Here is a 23205-nt window from a genome sequence, read left to right on the forward strand (position 1 = left end):
CCAACACGAGTACAGAAGTGCGCCGGCCCAGATCCGCGGTGCTTTCAGTCACAGCGTCTTCTCCTGTTGCGGCTGTAAAATATGGAGCGAAATCTTAGGCGTGTGCTCGCTGGTCGTGCCGCTGCTGCCCAAATTAGAGTCCCCGGAGATTATCATATGCTGTGTCTTTTCAGCTGGAGCGTCCTGCACCTGGAAGTTGCTTGCACCTGTGATGCCGGCTGCTTTGTCTCCATTCAGCCCCACCACTACTTTGGTGAAGCTGGGCCTGGTGACAATTGAACCGGCTGAACCTGTTTTTTCCAAACTTGCTTTCTCTTTCTTTTCCGCCGTTCTGGTTGCCGGTTCCCTACTGTTCTCTCCGTAAGCCGTTCCTCTGTTTACCTTGGCTAGTGCTTCCTCTGCGGACTTCATCTTTTCTCCCATAGCCCCCGTTTTCTCTTGCTCTGTCGCTAACGCAGTCTCGAGCTCGGTGATTCTCATCAGCAGGTTACTCTGGGTAACCATCATTTTCTCCATTTTTTCCTCGACCTCACATTGCCTACACTTCGCGACAGCCTCTTTTCAATCCGCTTCTACACTTGGGTCCACTTTTAAACCAACCCTACATCCTTAACACTTCACAGTCTTTTTAGCCATGTCTTTCCGACACCAATTGTCCCTATGGCTTGTCTCACTCGATAATTACAAAACTCGAGCCCTGCCCTACGAAAAAGAGAAAGTCTAAGCTCTACTACAAAAATTTGCGTGTTCAATGTACGTGCACATCCCCCACGGAGTGGCAAAAGAAAAAGAAAAACAAAAAACAAAAAAATGAAACACACACACACGCACAAAGTAATAAATACTTAGTGACTGACCCCCGAAAAAGCCGTACAATAAAATAAGTGCTACAGGGATTCTAACTGCTGCCCTATATTTATAAAGACAAGCTCAAAACACGCAAAACAACTTATCTGCGCAGTCGATCGGGAGCGCTCAAAAACACGTCCATCCACCGTGACACTGCGAACTGAACTCGACAGAGTGGCAGCGCCACCATGTGGTGACTGTGAGTAGGCATCAGCGCGGTGGCCACGCGAAAGCGCGCGCTCAGCACACTCGCCAGTATTCTAGGCACTATATCACAATGGTGGGCAGAGCTTCTCAGCTTGGTACACTATATGGCCTGCCTTAATAGGCACCACCCATCATCTGCTTAGTGCTTCCCAGCATTATTGCAATGGTGGGCAGAGCCTCCCATGATTGCCCACTATCTAGCTGCTACTTCCCACCATCGTTTCTACTTTACCCTTCTTCTGTACACTATGCCACCCAGTATGTTCTGGTATATCCACCATAATTTCGACTACGCACCGGCGTATCCACCATAATTTCCACTATACACACTATTATTTCCACTACGCCCACCGTGATTTTCAGTATTCACCATGGCAGTTTTTTCGATAGATATATCATGATTATCATCTTTAGACGTGTCGTTTACCTTGGTCATCCATTTCTGTCACGTAATACCACCTTTAGTATATGTGGAGCTAGCCACGAGTGCATCATGAGCATGGTAAGTTGTCATATTCTCACATGACACACGAGTCATGATTATTATGTTTGCAGCGGTCACTTACCTTTGTCGTCAATTGGCGTCACGTAATATTAAATTTGGTATGTGTGAAGCTAGAGAAAAAGCCACAATCACTTCATGAGCGTGGCGTGTAGTCAAGACTTACAAGACATGCATGTCGTGATTTCTACGTTAGGGCCTGTCACATATGTCCCCCATGCAGTCATGTCATACCATACCAGCTGCGCAATATGTCATGCGAACAAAACTACCGCAAAATTAGCAAGACCATTTAATGTAAATCATGGCGTTCATGTAATGATTTTCATGTTATCACAAGTCAATCATGCTCGTCATACAGTCATGCTATGCCACACCTATTTTGGTGGATGGATGAATGGATGGATCCATGCATGCATGCGTGCCCTTTCAGTAATGATATCGATACCAAAATCGGTGAGACATAACATGATTGCATAACGAGCGTAATTGACTACTCATGCATCCATCCATCCATTCGTGGGTGGGTGTATGGATGGCACCACGCGGTGCTGCGTAATATTTTATGTAATTGGGCTACATGCAATACACAAGAAAAACTATGCCTTTGTTTTGAGCTCGCTGAAGAATATTATGCAATGAATACAATCAAAGTGACTCACGAGCGTGAGAAAACATTAACGCACGAGGGGACGTGAAATGCAACTCGCTGCTCGTGAGTTAGCAGCTGATCGTCCATCATCGCTGTCACTCTCGGCGCGTTCTTTGTATGACTAGTGAAATATCCTCGACGTCAAGGCGGTTTCTTTGAACAGCACCGCTGAAAGCAATCTAAGGAATCCTCTCCGACAAATGACTTCGATAGCACCTACTTTGCGTCACTCACCACGTTTATCTGGGTGCGGAGAATAGTTCGCTCTGACACCCAGCGAGAAGCGAATCGCTGGCAGTGTGCTGCCATCTATCAACGCGCATAAAAATTAAGCGGCCCAGCATTGGCCAAGGTTTACAAAAGCAATATGCGAGCCTGCTCTACTTTCCGCGTAAAATGAATGCTATGAGATTCATGTACTACTAAAGCACTTTCGAATGTTATATACATGTAGAACAAGATAAGTTTCAACTGCGAAGATCAGACAATGACATTTAACTTTCGAACGTGGCTGCGGAAAATATCACGAAGCCAATATGTGTACTCTGCGAGCTATAATAGAACGCGCGAGTCGCGAAAAATTTTCATGAAATCTTTGCGTCTTGCAAGAGCGAATCAGATTTATCGCGTCATGGAAAGTCAGGTGTATTCACTGGTGCACGAAATATACAAAGTAGTTTGTGTTCGTTTCTTGCTAACACGTCAACAGTGAGACTAGCACAGCCGAACAAGGGAGCAACTCCCTTCTGATCATTCTTGGTAGGACGCTCCTGAATTCCGCTCCGACTCCCTTCTGGATGGACGGATGGATCGATGGATGGACGTGGATGGATGGATCCATGCATGCAGGCATGCATGTTTTGATAACAGTATCGATACCGAAATTGGTGCGGCATAATTTGACCGTATGATGAGCATAATTGACTAGTCATAACATGCAAATCATTACATGAATTTCATGATTTACATTCATGGTCTTGCTGCTCTTGCGATAGTTTCATTCACATGACACATTGTGAAACTGATATGGTATGACATGACTGCATGGCGAACATAAGTGACAGGTCTTAACGTGGAAATCACGACATTCATGTCTTGTAAGTGCGTGGGTGGATGGATGATGATGGGGATCGAGGTTGGGTCCTCAATAACCATCCGTGTGGCGGCGAGTGAAAACACAAGGAACCTGTGTAGGCCGACGACAGTAGCAGAACTGAGCTTTATTCTTTTTCTAACCGCGGAGCACGTCGCACAAAGAACAAAGTACAGGGGCGTGCACATGCACCTGAGCGTGCCATAATTAATAGGTGGCCGATGTTGATGATGATGGCTGCTAGATGACGGATGGATGGTGTTGTATCCTGTATATAGTACCTGTACTTTCGGTTTCTGTGTTTGAGTTGGCAACACAGGGTCTTTGTGATTGTATATATTTGTGGAACGTCTAATAAAAAGGAGAGTATGCAACCGCTACCCGTGAGTGCGAGGCACGTCACTCGTTCACTACAATGGCGACGAGCGTTTGAACCGCGTCTAAGATAGTTCCCGGGGGATAACCAGCCACGCCCCCCAGATGGTTTTCGCTGGCATCGCCTCAACGGATCCGTTCCTTCCGACACCGGGTCGTCCCGTGCAGCCATGGTTCCGATGGCACATGTTCAAGGTCTATCTGCTGGCGTCCGGTGCTTCAGAGTTCTCCCCAGAGCGACACAAGGCTCTTCTACTACATTCCTTGGGACCCGAAGGTCAACGTATCTTCAATACTCTATTTCGCTGGCGGCCGAAAAGACTGAAGAGGAAGGAACCGGAGCTACGCCTGACGTGTATGACTCCGCGGTAGCGGCACTGGCTAAGCACTTGGATGCCACCTGCAACCTGGTCGTCGAGCGCCACCAATTTCACCATCAAATTCAGTTCCCAGGCGAGTCTATTCAAGAATACGTGACCGCGCTAACAGAGCTTGCCGCGATGTGCTCATTTATGTCGCAAGAAGAGTCACTACGTGACCAGTTTGTTGCCGGTGTGTCTTCGCATCGTATTCGGGAACGTCTTCTGTTAGAAGGGTCTTCGCTTTCGTTCAACAAGGCAGTTGCTCTCGCGAGTCAAATCGAGCAGGCAGCAGTGGAAATGAAGGAATTTTCCGTCTCTGTGCAACCAGTATCTGCGCAGTCTGGCACAAAAGGCGGTTCATCGTTGCAGTCACCGAATTCACTGCCGCGTGCTCGCACTTTCGTCAACGCGATACGGCAGCTACATCGGGGAACCGCCCCCATCTCGACAGCGCTCTCCATCGAACTCGCCGCAACACGCGAATTCTTCGTATTGCTTCAGGTGTGGTTCTAAACAGCATCATGCTTCTTGGAAACGCTGCCTAGCTAAAGGAAAAAAATGCTTCTTTTGTGGCCGTATCGGACACTTTGAAAACGTTTGCAGCCAGAAGCGGTCGCAAGCAGCTGTCCACGAGGTTTCAGTACATAGCCCGTTGCAGGATGAAACCATCGAGGCTCTTGTAGTTCGACAGCCTCTTGCATCCGGAATTCACATTAACATCCAAATCGGGCAGGTCGCTATGAAGCTGTTTGTCGATTCTGGCCCTTCCATTTCCATTCTTTCAGGCAAGGTGTTTGACCAACATTTCTCTGGTGTGCCGCTTCTTCCTGTTCCTAGTGTGACGCTTCTGGATTATTCCAAAAGACCAATTTCGGTTCGAGGCTGCTTCTTTTCTGAGGTCTTTTTCGAGAATCGCAGCGCACCGCTTTTGTTTTATGTCGTCGAACAGGGTACTTCTCTCGTTGGCTTGGATGGTATTAAGGCCTTGAAGCTGTGTATTGAAGGCTCTCAGCTGCAGTGGTTTCAAACCAGCACGGTACCAAACGCCGAAGTAGCTCGGACATGTCCAATAGAGCCATCCATGCAGCTGCCGTCAGCACTTCAGCAAAAGTTTTGCTCGCTCTTCACAAACGAGCTGGGCCTTGCAAAAGGTTTTGCTCACAGGATTAAGACACGTGCGGGTGTTCAGCCAGTAGCATCAAAACTTCGCCGGCTTCCTTTCATGTTAGGACCACGCGTGTTTTCCGAACTGCAGCGCCTGGAAAGCTTGGACATCACTGAACGTATCGATGCGTTAGAATGGGTGTCCCCTATTGTAGTCATTCAGAAGAAAGATGGAAGTATTAGGCTTTGTGTAGATTTACGCGAACCTAACAATGTCACCGTTCCGGACAGCTTTCCGCTGCCTCACATGAATGAGTTGCTCCAAGCCTTGGTGGGTGCCACGTACTTTTCCAAACTCGACTTAGCGTCTGCCTACCACCAAGTTCCGCTGGATCCTAAGAGCAGGGACTTGACAGCTTTTATAACGCATGAAGGGCTGTACCGGTTCAAACGCGTTTGCTTTGGGCTAGCCTCAGCACCTGCTGCTTTTCAGAGTATGATGTTTCGAATCCTTCGCAATTGTGCGGGTGTCCTCTTTTACATCGACGATGTAATTATTTTTGCTAAATCAGCTGAAGAGCACCCCAAGAGCTTGGAGGCAGTGTTGCAGCGTATCAAAAACGCAGGTCTGAAGCTCAACAGCAAATGTGTGTTTGGAGTTCAGGAGCTCGAATTCTTGGGCCACAAGATGACACCTTGCGGTATTTCGCCACTGTTAGGGAAAGTGGACGCAATTGTGGAAACCTCAGTTCCAAGAAATGCCGCTTAACTCCGCTCCTTTCTTGGGTTGGTGGAATACTACGCCGAGTTTGTGCCACACTTGGCCGAGATGGTAGAACCAATGAGGGCTCTTCTTAGAAAAGGCGAAACCTTCACCTGGTCTGTTGAGGTGGATAACAGTTTCCGCGCGCTAAAGGAGGTATTATCGTCAGATCTTGTCTTGCGCATGTTTTTTGATCCTGCGCTTCCAATTTTCATTTCCACTGATGTATCAGAATGTGGTCTTGGAGCAGTCTTTCAGCAGCACGCCGATAATAAGCTTCGTACTGCTGCTTTTCCATCACGCACGCTATCTCCGCCTGAAAGAAAGTACGCAGTTGGCGAGAAGGAAGCACTTGCATGCATTTGAGCATGCGAGCATTGGCATGCATACCTGTGGGGACGGAGCTTCACTCTCCGGACACACCACCAGGCCCTCGTTTCGCTTCTGTCTTCGCAGGGCTCAGGCTGACGCCCACTTAGAATTGCACGTTGGTGCACAAGGCTACTACGTTACAATTTCACGGTGGAGTACCAGAAAGGCTCATCTAACAGAGTAGCCTATGCTCTTTCGTGGTTACCCGTTCACTTTTGAACTTTTGAAGAGGAAATTGTTTCCATGGTTTAACCAAGTTGGCTGACCAAAAAGAAGTTTGAACAAGCGGTTCTTGATGACGCCACTCTTCAAAAGGTGAAGGTGTTTGTAAATGGGTCTTGGCCGTCACACAGAGCTTGCCGGAAGGTCTGGAACCACATTTCGGAGTTCGAGACGAATTGTCAGTGGTGAGCGAATTGTTGTTGCGTGCAGAGAGGCTTGTAGTTCCATCATCTCTCGTGGTTCAACTTGTGGCAACAGCACATGAAACTCACCAGGGTATCGGACGCACCAAAGCCAGACTTAGGGAGCAATTTTGGTGGCCCCGCATGGACAGTCACGTGGAAGAAGCAGTCCACAATTCTAGCATCTGTCAAGCTGCAGATAAATCGGCAAAGACGTCGCCTGCCCCGCTGCGACCTGTCGAGCTACCAGAGAGACCATGGCAGAAACTAGCAATGGATATCGTTGGTCCCCTGGAGAGGGCGCCTCCAGATTGCAGATTTGTGCTGACACTCGTAGATTACTTCTCAAAATGGCCAGAAGTACAGTTTTCAAAAGAAATTTCTACAAGAACCGTGACCGAGTTTCTGCTCAACGTATTTGCACGGGAAGGCTATCCTGAAGCGATAGTCTGTGATAATGGGCCCCAATTCACGTCAAAGGAATTAGTCAACTTCCTACAAGAACGAGCGATCCGCCTGTCGCACTCATCTGTTTATTACCCACAGGCAAACGGACAGATCGAGTGGTTCAACCGCACGTTCAAGACTTACCTATCACTGGCCCGTCTAGAACAACGTCCGCTGCGAACTGCTGTACGGGATTACCTCGCCGCATACAGGTGTACACCACACGCCACAACAGGAGTGGCCCCTGCGGTACTTTTACATGGAAGGCTGCCAAGAACGAAGCTTGACATCTTCGACTTATCGCCCGAGTCCTTCGCAAAGGCACCCTACCTGGAGCTGGCCAGGCTGCGGCAACGTGTCAAGCGGAGGCAAGAGTACAGCAAAGCCTACACCGACAGGAGGCGAGCGGCAAAACCGACAACAGTGGCAGTAGAAGACATGGTACGGGTGAAGAAACCATTGGTTTCATTTAAAGGTGACATCTCTTTCTCGAAGCCAAGGAAAGTCATCGAGCAATGCGGCCCAGCATCCTTCATTCTCGACGACGGCAAAACATGGAACGCGGCAAAGCTGTGCAAAGTGCCTGCTCGACGCCCTGGCGACAATGGCCTTCAGCAACATTCTGCAGGGCGTGAATATTCGTTCCATCACAATCCCGTTGACGCGACGCTTCTCGCTTCAACATGAAGCCAGCGTCCGCCGAGGCAAGTGCTCCCGCAGCGAAACCTGTGCCTAGTGCAGACTACGATTCCCGCTCGCCAACGAGACCAGCCGCCGGACAGTTTCCTGCTTCAGAAACAGTTTCACGCCCGCCCGTGAACACTACAGAAGAACCTGTGGTGTCGTGCCCATTTAGTCGTCGCATTCAGCCGCACCGAGAGAGACGGCGACCGGACAGATATGGTTATAAAGTGTGAATGTGTAAATATTCCTTAGTTGGTGTACCTGTTACCTAGTGTATTCAATATGTTTGGCATGTGTACAGATAACTTTGTGTATATATGATGTGTATTTCTTGTTGTGTATTTCTCATTCCGCATATAAATTGTGCGCGATTAACCTATACTAACGTACTAACACCTTCCCAGAATAAAAAAAATAAATAAGGGAGGGAAAATGTTGTATCCTGTATATAGTACCTGTAGTTTCGGTTTCTGTGTTTGAGTTGGCAACACTGGGTCCTTGTGATTGTATATATTTGTGGAACGTCTAATAAAAAGGAGAGTATGCAACCGCTACCCGTGAGTGCGAGGCACGTCACTCGTTCACTACAGATGGAAAAAAAGGGTGGGTGGGTGGGTGGATGGATTGATTGATGAATGGGTGGATGGATTCAAAGCTGTTGATTGTCACGACCTCTTTACGTCCATGGAGCTCGATGGTGACTGTTTTTTTGTTCGGCTGAGCAGCTTCAATGGGCCGTCGTAGGGAAGGGTAAGGGAGGGTTAGATACCTTCACGCTGGACGAAAACATTGTTCGCTGTGGCAAAGGCTTTGCTGACAAAAACGTCAGTCGATGATGCATCGTCACTAGAGCAAGGACGCGGGTGGGAGAAGAAAAAACGGAGCTGTTCCACGTAACTGTCTGGATCGGGCGTGGTTACAGTACTTGGCACGAAAATTTCTCCAGGCATATGTAGCATCGTACCATAAACCAGCTCCACAGCTGTGCCACCGAGGTTTTCCTCGAAAGACGAGCGCATGCCAAGCAGTACGAGAGGAAGATCTTCAGCCCAAGATGAACGAGCCTGGCGAGCCAATAAGGCGGCTTTCAGTTGACGGTGAATGCGTTCAATCATTCCATTTGCCGATGGGTGGTGCGTGGTACTATGGATATGGCGGACTCCGAGCAGGCACGTTAGTTCACGAAAGAGATCGGATTCAAACTGTCGGCCGCGATCGGTCATAACAACGCCGGGGCATCCAAAGTGTGAGATCCAACCACTGATGAATGCTGAAGCCAAAGTAAATGCTGTTATGTTGGCGGGAGGAAAAGCTGCAGGCCAGTGGGTATATCTGTCCACACAAGTGAGGATGTAGCGAGCACCTCGAGATGGGAGTGGGCCAACGATGTCAATGTGAAAGTGATCAAATTGAGCATAGTGTGGGCGAAATAACGGAATTGGCAATTTCGTGTGTTGGTTCGTCTTGGAGTGTTGACGGTGGAGACATTCCCGCGCCTAGTGCCGCACGTCAGAGTTCACGCTTGGCCGCACAAAGTGGGTCGCAATGAGACTCTGAGTAGCACAAACTCCGGGGTGACTGGCGCCGTGAAGCTTGTTAAATATGTCACGGCGAAGTTTGAGATGGACAAATCATTGAGTTTGACCCTTTGACATGTCAGAAGTTATGGTGCCCAACGAAAATGGTAGGGGAAAGTCAGTCAGCGCAAGTGATGTGGTGGATGAACGGATGTCCCGAAGTTCGACATCTGTAAGTTGCGCCGAGGGCAATTTCTTCGTAGTAGAGTGTGGGCACTGTTATGACCCTCGTCCGTAGGCGCCATGCTGTCGCTGAGAAACGCAGCCGGGCAGCGCTCCCACATCCGGAACGCCAGTTTCTCGGATCCAGCGGTGTGGAGCGACAAAAAGGATTAGAAGACGGTCCATGAGCCAATGTTCCTACAAGCACTTCCTCCGGGCCCGCTTGTTTAGCGAGACGGCGAAGCAGACCGACCGCACAGGTCATGTCTCCACGATTCAAGTATCTACTACTTGGCTGCCCTTCCTGGGAAAGGTGGAAGAAGCAACCCAACCGCCAAATTGTTCCGGGAAGGAACCCCATTTCCCCTATCCTCAGAGCATTGCGTCAAAAGGTGCAATAATATTCGGCGGACCATGTGTTACTGAATTATGCCCTGTGGGTGGTGTCTTGTGTGTGTGATTGGCGTTCCAACCAAGGAGAAGGAGCCCGGCAGGTCTTAAAACGACGCTGCAGAGTGCAGGACGTGGCTCTGGGCTATGTAATGGTTCAACCACCACGTTCGTGGTTTGTGAACTCCTAACCTCATGTTGTAAGTAATTGTAAATAGTACCATACACCTATTTATTTTTCGTATCCCCATTTTGTCAGCATTCGTTTCCTCCCCCCGAAGTTACACCACGCTACCACAAGAGACCGGGTAAACCCCAAGCAGAACAGCACTGATATGGCATCGATACGGGAGAAGGCATCTGCGGCCGCGTTGACTTGGCCTTCAATGTATTGAACGTCCATAGTGAATTCGGAGTTAAAGTTGAGGTGTAGTGTTTCTCGTGCTCTATAAGTGTCATGATTACTGCGAAAAGCAAATGTCAAAGGCTTGCGGTCCGTGAGGACGTGAAAGCTGGAGCCCTCCCGTAGGTGTCGAAAATGTCGGATGCCTAAGTATACCACCAACAGCTCACGACCGGACGTGCTGAAGCGCATTTATGCAGGTTTTAGTTTGTGCAAGAGAAACCTGAGTGTATATCAGGAGTTGCATTTCAACTGCTGTAACACTGCGCCGACAGCCACACTAAATGAATCGGTGATAAGACGCATTGGTGCAATGTGCAGAGGATGCACCAGCAGAGTAGCGTTTGCCAATGAGTTTTTGGCAGCTTGGAAAGACAATTCGGCGTCAGGTGTTCATGTCAGGAGAGATGACGGAGCTTTAATGGTCTTTGGTGGAGAAGGTCGGTCAGCGCGGTATGAATAGGCGGAGGATGTTGGGGAGGAACCGGCGGTGGAAGTTGAGCAGCACAAGAAGCTCGCAGAGGTTTAGGATAGATGTTGGGCGAGGGAAGTCGCGTAGGGCTTTAACTTTCTTGTCCAACAGTCTTATGCCCTTGCTAGTCACAAGATGTCCAAGAAACTCGATGTCTTCGACAACAAAGACACACTTCGCGGGGTTGATGAGAAGGCCGTGTTCCTAGAGCCGAGAAAATAGGGGGCGAACATGGTTGACATGCTGTTCGAAAGAAACACTAGGTACTAGGGGGTCGTCAAGATACGCAAACACGAAGAGTAATCCTCAGGTTACTTCGTTGATAAGCCTCTGGAACGTCTGAGCAGCGTTCCTCAAACCGAACGGCATGCAAGCGTACTCGAAAAGCCCAAACGGTGTCATTATTGCAGTCTTGGGAATGTCCGCGGGCTCAACTAGAATTTGGTGGTGGGCCTTTACCAAGCCTATTTTGCTGAATATCACCGCTCCCGCGAGGTTAGCAGAGAAGTCGTGATTGTGAGGGAGAAAATAGTGATCAGGGACGGTGCGCGCGTTGAGAGCACAGTAGTAACCGCCCGGGCGCCAATCCCCTGGGTCACGCTTTGGTACCATGTGCAGAGCTGACGACCAACAGCTCGACGAAAGACGGATGATGCCCAATTGCAGCATGTGGTCCAATTCTCTTTTGGTGATGGCAAGGTGGTCTCCAGAGAGGCGCCTGGGTTGGCAAAATACCGAAAAGCCGGTATACTACATTATGCGTGATATTGTGGCGGACTGGCAACTCAAGGATAGAAGGTTTAGTGATGGCTGGAAAGTCTGACAGAATCGAGGCGAACATAGATGGTGGTATCTGCGGGATGTTCCAGTGGCAGTTGTTGGAGGTGCGAGAATGCGCTGTATGAAAATAATGGTAGTTATGTCGCCGAGTCTACGTGCACGGAGGTCAATACTGAGGGTGAAATGGGTCAGAAAATCAGCACCCAACATGGCCATGCGTAGGTCGGCAACAACGAATACCCATCAGAAGGTGCGTCGGAGACAGAAATCGATGCTGAGAGAGCGCTGACCATATTTGTCGAAGGGAGAGTTGTTGGCTGCTTGAAGGGGGGAAGATTTTGTAGAGCGTTGCTGGTCTAGTCGTGCCACAGAAACTACACCGACCTCTGCACCTGTGTCTACGAGAAATCGATGTCCGGCAATCCTGTCAGTGACGTAAAACATGTGGCTTGTCATATGAAAAGATTCACTGGCCGTAATCAGTGGCTCTGTGGTATGTTTCCAAGCCAGCTACAAGGAGGTTGGCATCAATGTGCGCTGGCACCGAAGGTGCTATGAAGCCAGCAGCATACCGATCGACGAGGACCTGCACGGGAGCGAGATCTTGGAGATGATCTTGGACAACAATCACAGTCTCGTTGACGAGGGTGGGACGGTGGCCGTAGTGCATTAACCATCTCAGCAAGGTTATCGATTAATTGCTCGAGGCGAGACTGCCGGTCTTCGAGTTGTGACAGCGGAACGGTAGATGTCGTTGCCACAGTACCTCTTGCTGAATAGTCAGTGACATTATCGGTCAGCTTCGCCAGCTTGTTGAGGGTCAGGTCGTCTGGTATGGCAGCCAAGGCAACTACGTTCTGTGACAGGCGCTCAAGGAACAGCTCTCATAGCAGCGGGCTGTTTGCGTCCAGCCGACAGTCACTGAGAAGCCACTGCATGCGACGCAGAAGTTCCTCCTCGTTGTGAAGCTGCTGAAGATGCCTGCTGAGAGGCATGAACTTGCTATGAAACACAGTTGCCTTGAAGTGGTCATAAGGATCGGTTTCGGCGGGCGTGCCCACAAAGACATAGAACTCTGCCACCGCTTGCGTTCAGACTGCGGAGACAGTGTGCTGGCACTTTGCTTGCTGCGAAGTAATGGCTCCAGCAGTATATTTGCCACCAAGGAAGTGGCAAGTCGTAGACTGCGATCTATCTTTCATGGAAGTCACTAACCACGCACTTACTGTACATATCCGCACGCACTTCCACGAACTACAACACAAGTACACCTGCCCAGAATTGTTCACAGATGCTTCGAAGTCCCACACTGGTGTGTCCTATGCAGCTGTTGGCCCATCTTTCTCCAACTCCGGTATTTTGCACTCCGAAACAAGCATCTTCACAGCAGAGGCTCACTTGGTATTTGTGGCTGTCAAGCATATTAAGAAACTGCAACTACAACGTGTGGTTAGATACACAGATTCCCTTAACGTAGTGGTGGCTCTGAAAACTCTGCGAAAACATGAAAATCCTGTCCTTGTGTCCTTGTACTCTCTGTTATGCACGATATACGCTCTTAAACGGCATGTTGTAGTCTGCTGGATGCCGGGGCAGCGCGAAATCGCTGGAAACGTGTTGGCGGATCAGCTGGCCGCATCTGCCCAAGACAACACTGGCGCCAATACATCTGTAGCTGTCCCTGCGCTTGATCTGAAACCATTTCTAAGAAGGAAGCTCAAGGCGTGCTGGCAGCGCCTATGGGATCGACAGACAGAAAACAAACTGCATGTTGTCAAACCGAGACTTAAAAATTGGCCCACAGTATACAGATCACGCTACACACAAGTCACACTTCATAGACTACAGATAGTACATACACACTCGACACACTCATACCTCCTGTCCGGTGGCGATTCACCATTGTGTGAGAGATGTGAAGAACCGCTCACGGTTCTCCACATACTAGTCCAATGCAGTGATTTAGATTCTCTTAGAAAAAAGCACTTTTTATATCCCTTCCGACAAGAGATACCCTTGTATCCATCAATGTTCATCGGTAGAGAAACCGTTTTTTCTCGTAAATCACTGCTGGCGTTTATAACAGATGTACATATTTTTAATGTCATATATTCAGGCACTTCGTAGCATGATCACAGAAGAGAGGTCACTGCCGCGGTGGCTGCAACTGCGTCACTGTCCCACTATCACGACGTCACGTCATTTAGTATTCTTGCACATAGTTCACGTCCATGTCATGATTTTAATGCTTCTATGTTTTTACCCGCGTTAGCGCGAGGCGATTTAAGGCCCTTTTACAGCCACGCATCATAACATTCATTGTTCATATCTCTAGTCTATCGAAATGGCGTTCTTTGGCCATCTATTGGCCCTTGCGCCATTGAAAACCACTCATCGTAAAGTAATGCGTCGCAGGGCAAATATGGCCTCGATGTGTGTAAACGAGGCTGCCGGATTCTGTGGCCAAAATGATGGTAGGTGAATCTGCACCAAGGCGATGCCTTCCGTGCTGGTCGTCAGTCTTCCATTCGCGGTATCGTCCATGACACAGTGCTCGCCTTCTAGTATTCATGTCTGGATCACCATGTTATAGGGACCAATGTTAGGTCCTCTATAACCATGCGTGTGGTGGCGAGTGAAAACACAAGGAACCTGTTAAGGCCGGCGGCAGGAACCGAACTGAGCTTTATTCTTTTCTAACTGTGGAGCACGCCGCACAAGGAACAAAGTGCAGGGGCATGCACATGCCTCTGAGCACGCCATAATTAATAGGTGGCCGATGATGATGATGATGATGATGATGATGGCCACTAGAGGTTAGATGGATAGATGGAGGGTGAGTGGGTGGGTGGATGGATGGATTGATGAATGGATGGATGGATGGGTGAATGGATTCAATGTTGCAAAAGTTCGTTAAGAAATGATTCGCATTTAAAAATGGCTTTGAATGCGGCCATGGGTTCTGTCAAAGTGAATATAACTAAAAGACAAGTTATCGTGAAAGACGTCAACTACGTGGTGTTGAAGAGACCGTCTTAGAATAGGTGTCAGGCGTTCAGTTGTGGATGTGACAGAAAAGTGTATACCTCTGTCCAGCTTAAACTGCGAGAGTTGACGATGACGCCGTGCATTAGATAAATTGGATGCTGCAGAAACGTATACGCGGACAGTATGGGTCAGCCATCTGGTGAGAGGTGAAATGTTGATCACAATCAGCGAGCATTTAGTCCATTGCGTCGAGCGAAAGAGGTGAACTATACCTGACCTCTAATAGGGGGTACCGCAAACCGGTGTAGGCAAACTGTTGTAGGGTGATCGAGCGGAACTGTATGTAGCTGTGAACATAGAGGAGCATCGTTTCTCGGTGGCTTTTTCTTTTACAGCAGGAGTTGTATATGGCTAGGAGAAACGAAAAACTGTCTGGCAGCAGTGTCATGAGAGGTCTCCACTGACTGTATTATCAGTTATGTCTTTCGCAGTGTCGTACTCAAGCACGCGTGTTGTTGGCTGCGTTGTGAGTGACGTAAGTCCTCCATATCGTCGCAGTCGTAGTGACGAGCACGCGCGAGTTTCTCCCGAAACCTTCCACATGGGTTTTCACGAAAAACTCTAGAAGGGCGCCGCCAGTGGAAACGAGAGAGAGCTCGCATTCGTTAAGCCGATGGTGCAGTCTAGGCACAAAAAAATTGCCCGCAGCTTCCCTCGGGGGAACACTGAGGAGGATGCGGAGCATATAATTGGTTACCGGGGTAATAAAGTGCGACTTACTTGGGTCGATGGCTAAATTGGTTAACGTGGTTGTGAAATGGGGTGTTAAATTGCGACTTACTTGGATCGATGGCTAAATTGGTTAACGTGGTTGTAGGAGGGGGTGTTAAATGAGTGAACACGTACACACGTATGCGAAAGGGCGGCGCTGGTCGAAGGGACGTCGATCATTGTGTTTGTGCATTCGTTGGAATTCATTTCACCGCGACCTTGGACGTCGACGCGCCGTACAAACCAACCGACGAGCGGCAACTGAGCGAGCGAGCGCCGACCTTGAGTATATATACAGCGCGACGGCGCATGCACTGTCAGCTGTCGAATGTTCGAGAAGGGGGAGAAGCGCAACGGCGCATGCGCGCGCGTCAGCTGCCGATGTTCTCGAAGCGCGACGGCGCATGCGCGCGCGTCAGCTGCCGATGTTCTCGAAGCGTGACGGCGCATGCGCGCTACATTATACAGCTAGCGAATGTTCGTGAAGAGGAGAAGCGCACGCGGTGTATAGAGGAGGAAGGGTGCACAGATGGTGGAGGAGTGAAGCGCGCGCGGTGTGTAGAGGAGGAAGGTATGTACAGATGGTGGAAGAAGGAGGAGGAAGCTTGCGGACGGCGCCGCACTACAAGCCTCGAGTATTAGATGCTCCGCATCTAAAAGTAATCCCGGAGGCCGAGTGCCCGTAGCAACTGCGTACCGATGACACGGAAGCCTTCCGAACCGCACTAAATCGCGAAAGGGAATGCAAGCGCCCGTGACAAACGAATCTTGCAAACTGCGCCACTGAGTTAACTCGCGATGTCAAACGCTTGCAACAACATCGCGTTGCGGCGTCAACGTTATGACTGCAAGAGCACGTTAACCGGGGAGAACGCCTGCTTTCGGCGGCAGTTTCTTCTACGGCACATTGGCTTCGGTTGCGATGTGTGTGGTTGCACAACCACCAATGTGATTAACGCATTGTGAAATGCATTCAACCACTCATTACAGTCCTCTATGATGGCGGTCATGTGAGGCACAATGTGCGGCATGTGAAATAAGCACAGTGGTAAACTCCAGCCAAACGTGCGTCTAACCTTATTAAGAAGCATGAACGTGTTACCCATACTTCTGAAAGGCTCCAGTGCCACGTCGGGTTGAACCCACTGCTAAACACCAGGGCCGCATGCTTCAGCTTTCGCTGGTTATTCATTTGTATGGAGTGCTTGGGCGGTGATTTTTTTCACCGGCCATGTAAAATATGTTAGTGTGATACACTTGCAGGTTAAGGACTCACTGACTCAAGCTTCCCGACAGTTTATCAATTAAGTATAAAAAATCCAGAATAAGCTGTGGTGGTTCAATACTATTGTGCAATGGTGGTCATGTGAATAAGGGCAAAAGTTCTTTGCTGACCAAACTGTGGACAGACCTTCCTGCCCAGTGGTCATGTAGTTTTCGGTAGCAGTGAGCATGCGACCAGCCCTTCCAACTACTCTCTCTCGTGAGAAGTGGACGCGTTGCAGAACAACAGCACCTATACGGCAGCCGCAAGCCGCAAACATCTCCATGCAGCTGCAGCCTCAGGCAGCCTCATTGAAGGGGCCATGAATGGTGTGAAAGGCCAATTCACATTATTCGGGCCACAGAAACAGTTTATGGAAAGCTAGTAATTTCGAAACAGTGTAGCAAGTGAAAAGACGTTCTGTGTAGTGTGGGAATTGAGGCTAGCCCGCTGCCTTTGCGCGGGCTTTGTTGCCTTTTCTGCCGTTCTCATGTCCCGACATGTCTCCCCTCCTCCACTGTCTGCCGCGCTGGGGCAGCGGAGTGACGTTTAGCCCCCTCACCCGGTAGCGGATGTTGACTGTGGCGCCGCGCGGAGTCTTTCGAGAGGTTTTCGCGCACTGCGTCGGAAGCGGGCAGATACTCTCCGGGACAGAAGACGGTGAGCCATGCAATCTTTGCCGTCCGTCAACTCCCGTTGCTCGGGGCTCATCGGACCTCGCTGACGGTACCTCGCGCCCGAGGCAAACGCTCGCCTTTTGTTGCCCCACTACATACGCTCGGCCGAAGGGTGGTACAGTGTCCTATACTGCGTGGCCTAGCTACGCCGACCCGTCTTCCTCCGAAGCCAACGCGAGTGCCTTTGCCCTCGCTCGAGCAACCGGGCCTTAGTCCTGGTGTCTCCGTGGATCACCTTTACCACGGAGACGTGCTCGTGGCATCCTGTGTAATACTTTTATGCCCGTGGCGTGGATAAGCCTATTTGCTTCTCGCCGCGCCTTTGCAACGGGCTGTACTGCGTTTGGTGTTGCCACAGACAATTAAGTGTTGGCGACTTTGAGCAGTATCGTGTTCTCGCCACGGCGACGGTTAACGCGGGCCCTGCGGCTCGCTAAGACCGGACCCACGCTAGTGACCGTACTCCTTCGGGATACGTGTCACTACAGTAGACTGAAGAAAATCAGATAGGAGCTTAGAAATTCTTCGTAAGTCATAAGCCTTTTGGGGCCACGAAAGAACAAGGACTGCACCAATTATGTCAGGATCAAAGTGAATTCCGTCCTCGCTCTCGAAATGATCATGGGCCATGGGGCCGCTTTAAGTGGTCGGACGCTTCTGTGCTTCGGTGACCCCCCTGACCTAGCTCATTGTCCGAAGCTGTAAGCCCACGTGCCAGCTGTAGAAGCCAGCCTCCCCTCGTTTCTGGTGTTCTGACCCTTGCCACGAGAGATCATGTTTGTTCGGGCAATGCAGAAACACGAGATTGAAGTCGGCTCTGGTGCTAGGATAGAGTGAAATGAAGAGTGGTTTTGTCATGCATGAAAAGGGAAAGAAAGAAAGGAGTCATGAATGGGGCTGTTTGAAGTATGGCCCACAAAGCCTGCAATATCACTTCTGAAAAGAGAATTATGCAGCAGGGGATACATTAGGCGGGAATTTCGGTAAAAGGGTGTACCATCGTAGTAACTGAGAATCGACCCCTGGTATCTGGAAGCGAAGGCAGGCCGCTTTGAATTCGGTTGATAAGTGCTTAGGCTTGGGCGTGAGCGGTCATGTTGCCTGGGTGACCTCAGTGTGCAAGGACCTAGAGGAAGGTGATGAGGAGATCAAGCGGAGGAGATAATTCAAGAATTCTAGCATCTGAAGAGTGGATTTTGAGAATGGCGAAGTAACGAATGGCAGTTTTAGAATAAGATAAAATATAGTAAGTGGAGGAGTGAACAATGGCTAAGGTAATTGTCGAGTTCTCTGCTTCCAGGGATTCGGTAAAATCGAAAATGGACGAAGTTGCGACCAGTTTTTGGAACCTGTTTACGACTATTGCGAAGACCAAGATCTGCATATTCAGCAGCGTCTACGTATACTGCTAAATAATCAAGAGGCAAGTGGTTGTCATGGGCCTTAGCTTCTCTTCCCGTCCTGCTAGATTATGTTCTGGGTGAGTTTTGGGAGAGTGGCAGGATGCATAGGTTTCTACATAGTCTAAGTGGAGCAGGGGCTGAGGAAGTGTGTATAGAAAATAACAATGTCATCAGTGTACAAATCGCAACTCTGTTTCAGGTCAGTGTGTAGCACGTTGTCAATCATGCGCTCAGAGGTTGCAGGTGCATTTCAGAGCCCTAGAGGCATCACAGTGAATTTGTGTAATTTATAGGAAGTTGCAAATTGTTTTCTCATCGTATATGTGCATAATATTGCATCAATTTCGTAAAGGCAAATCAAGGTTTGAAAAGTATCCTTGCGTTTCACAGGAAACCAAGAACATCATCCATGCTTCGCATGAGGTACACGTCCTTGCGTGTGATCTTGTTAGGCGCCTAGTAATCGCCTCAAAAGCACTTAAAACCATGCGTTTTTCGTACCAAGATAACTGACGACGACCAAGGATTGACCAATGGACGGTTTGCTTTGATGTTTTGTATTCAAGATTTTCACTCAAGAGACACACGGTGCTGGCCGTGGTGCATAATTCATGTTGCTCTGTCTGAATACAATACGCTGTTTGCAAATAACCAATTATTGGTGATACGGAACCGGCGGCCGCAATTCGAGCCCCTCTATCTTCAAGGTGACTACGCGAGAAATAATGCCCCGCTCACGCTAGCGGCAACCCTGCTATAATGGCTGGTTCACGCTAGCGGCAAGTCTACCCTGATGGTGGCTGCCGTCGTCCATGAGAAAACTGTTCAAAGTGTATGGCAAGCTTCTTCGGCATGGCATTTCAGCCTTCGATAAAATGAGCACTCTTCCGCGTGCAGTTGTCCACCACCTAGAATATATGAAGCGGCCTCAGTGCACTCTCTCGCTCGCAAGCTCCAAACTAATGCTTCCATTCACTTTGGACACATGTCTTTAAGCTTCGAATACTCGAATCGATTTGGCACCGTTTTTAAGACCCGTACTCAAATAATCCATGTTGTAGGCTTAGCGACCCTTCCCAAATCATGAACAGCATCTATTACTCGTTTGTTCGTTTTTCCTAACCATGAATAGCTAGCCCCACTTGTCGGGGTGTCAGATTTGGGACGCGTTATCTGGTTTTACGCTTCATTGTCTTTGTATAATGGATAGGCTGAAAAGCTCTATGGAACCAAGCCTGAAAAAAATGCTACCATCTCGTCGTGTACGTCGTCAAACACATCCCAAAAAATCAAAGCATATCCACGAAGTAAATGATCATGAGTGGGGCGAAGCGTCTATCCGTCCATGCATCCATCCGTTAATACGTCCATTCGTCCATCCGTGGGTCCATCCATCTGTTCATGCGCGCGTGTGTCCGTCCGTCTGTTTGTCCGTCTGCTGGCCGCGTCTGTCTCTCTGCCTGTTTCTCCGTCCATCCATTCGTCTGGGCGTCAGTCTGTCTGTCTCTCCGTCGGTCCATCCGTCCATCCGGCTGTCTGTCTGTCTGTCTGTCTGTCTGTCTGTCTGTCTGTCTGTCTGTCTGTCTGTCTGTCTGTCCACCCGTCTGCCCATCTAGTGAACACTCCAAGTACCACCATCTAGCATCTTTTTACCATATATTCTGCATATACAAGTAGCGCCTTCTAGCAGACATTTCAAAAACTAAAAGCGATGTGGCTACAACATACATACATCGAAGGCGCATGACCCATGGCTTAAGGAGCGTCGCCTTTAATAACGTGTAAGAAGTAAGCAGCTCCAAGCACTCCGCGGCTGACGCAGTCGATGCGGAAAGCCAAAAGCAGATGATGTGGCCAATTGATGTGGCTCCTCCGTCGCTGATTGGCTACGTCACTCTACGGAAAACGCAAAATGGCAAGAAAGTAAGTCCCGGACTAATTCTTCGGATGGCAAAGAACGGCAGATGTGCGCGAAGGAAACGGCCGGCACAGCAGGGTGGTCTGAAAACGTCAAATGGCGAGGCATGCTTGCCCCTAGCGGGAACTGGCCTTAACGCTGCGGGGCCGTGTACCGTCAGCTTCTGCTGTTCATGGGAGAGCTGTTCAAAGTGCACGGCCAGCTTCGGCAGCTAGGCATGGCTGCATTTTTTAAAGCAGTTGCCGACCACCTCGAATCAATCAAGCTCCCACCATGAGCTCTGTAGATTTTAAGCGGCAGATTGATTCGTCCATTCTTAACACTATATTCTGATTGTGAGAGGCCATACTCAAATAATCGATGTTGTGAGCTTAGCAGTATATATCGGCATGTTGATAGATACTGCCCTTCAGAAGGTTGAAAAGGCCTTAGGCAACGTAGCTGTAATGTGCTCTGATTAAGCTTCCCACATGCAGAAGCTTCACGAGGACTTGCAACTCTCCAACCACGAATTCAAGGTGCTTCAATTCAAAGATCGTGCCATCTACTGAACAACGCTCTGGAAGGTGGAATCAGAACTAGCTCGTTCAGCATAGTTCAAGGTTTTGTTATGCACTTTACTGCCATGTTGAAATTGTCACGGGAGCTCCTTCGAAAGTTTGATTTTGTGTGCTTGTGCGCGTATTACCGTCAAGTCGCCTAAAACTGTACGTTCGTCAAGGGCTGGTTCTTTTTTTAAGAAGCTCTAGAATATATTTTGGACTACTGGCGTGCCATTTTGTCTTTCTTGAGAAGTGACGAATCCAAAGGGAAAACGTGGGAGAAGCTCGAAAGTTTTGTTTCATTGCTTGAAGCTGTGCACGACGTTCTCGTTAAGATGAAGTTTCTGAAATCCAATACGCGTGCCGGTATCTCAATCTTCAAGAAACTTGAGACACATAGTACCCTGGTACACCAAGTTTATCCCATAGTGGGGGTTCGTTTGCACGCACTCATCAGTCAATGGTGGGATCCAATCGAGGTCTTCACATCAGTTGTCCCAACTCTGTTGGCCATCCTTGACGAGAATCGATGCTTCACAACTGTTGCAGACGTCCTAACGCATACTAAGCTGCTGTCACCGAACAGTGTAAACAGACATTGAAGAGAAAACTGTGCAATCAACTCTAGTACCCCAAAGAATCATTTTGCTAGTGCGTTGAAATTATGAACCACATTGCGAGGCATCAGCTTCCTTGCGCGTTCGAGACCAATGCGCCTTTTTAATGATTGCTTCTAGAAACTGACCCCTTGAACCAGCTATTGAGTGATTTTACGAACTATCAGTGCTATTAAATACGTTACATAATTGAACCTTTGTTGTTTTGGAGACATCAGAATATCCATTGGTCAGTGCTTTCACGCTCCACGCTGCGTCTTCTGGCACTTCCTGCTTCTAGCGCTAACATTGAAAGGGCATTTTTCAAAGCTGAGAGTCATCAATGAATGACGCACGCTTCCATCACTGACAGCGATCTCGTAAAGAACCATTGCGTGTTTTACAATAAGTTTTAAGCTAACGTTGGTATGCGATAAATGAAGGTGTTCAGCGTTCAGGTATTTAGCTCGTGCGTATGTGTTTTAACGTGATAGCGCTAAAGAGCTTGTTTCAGAAACATTCCGGTGTCGGTGTCGTTGTCTGTGGCCAAAAAACATTATCGTCTACGTGACTGAAAAAGAAGAACAATGCAAATAAAATAAATAAATGGTAAAAAATCCTGAAGCAAAGTGGGGACCAAACCAGGGCTGTTTGAATTCAAGTGGGGATCGAACCCGGGTCATTTACGTGGCACACAGCCACGCCTCTTTTTCTTTTTCTTTTGCTTTCAGCTTGGAAAACCAGTGAAAAGCTGCTTTCTCTGCTTCAAAATGCAGAGAAAGCAGCTTTCATGCTTCAGAAACACACGCTTCCTGTACACATGCTTCACAATGCAACATAAAATATTGCAGTATTAATGCATGGTACAAGGGTTCATTGCCAACCGGCATCAGAATATCCGTGGTCCAAAGCCGGTACCCCACTACAAAAGGCACACAGGCTACTGCGCCTATTCGCTTAAGGCCACACAGTGGGTAACTGGTAAAGTATGTCTACCTCATATTCTGTGTAAAGTATAGCCGTACTTTTTACTCCATAGATTCTTGCTAACAGAGTGTATACGTCTTCTGCGTGTTCTCAGGGGGAAGCCGTCTGCACCGATGAATTTCACCATCACTTTGCCTCCCAGTACTGTCCGGGGTCCGGACTTTCATAAACCCGCAGGCTCACCCTCATGCGGGCCAGTGGCAAGTCTGTGGACAGTGCTCTTCGCCACCGCAACAGTGCTGGCATTTGTGTTGTGACTCTTCATTATTCTTGTTCACGCTAGGTGGGCTACAAACATTACCCCATTTAGGAAGCGAATTATGAATGCAATATATTGAATGCAATTTAAAGTGCATGGACTGAAAATATTTATTGCATGTAATACATTTATTGCGTTCACTGCTTTGAACATTTCGTGCTTCCATTCTAATGTATTACCACATTTAGGAAACGAGTTGTGA

At 48.8% G+C, this 23205-nt stretch overlaps 1 protein-coding gene across 1 annotated transcript in view; it reads left to right on the top strand.

Moving 5' to 3' along the window:
* The window catches only part of LOC142765885 (uncharacterized), a 78405-nt gene extending 55404 nt beyond the window's left edge, over positions 1–23001 (top strand). The window contains exon 3 of the mRNA XM_075867693.1: positions 22839–23001. Within this exon, the coding sequence (XP_075723808.1) occupies positions 22839–23001 (163 nt within the window). The remainder of the gene's footprint in view (positions 1–22838) is intronic.
* The last annotated feature ends 204 nt before the right edge of the window (positions 23002–23205 follow it).

The sequence above is a fragment of the Rhipicephalus microplus genome, chromosome 1, assembly GCF_043290135.1.
Source record: "Rhipicephalus microplus isolate Deutch F79 chromosome 1, USDA_Rmic, whole genome shotgun sequence".
Taxonomy (NCBI): domain Eukaryota; kingdom Metazoa; phylum Arthropoda; class Arachnida; order Ixodida; family Ixodidae; genus Rhipicephalus; species Rhipicephalus microplus.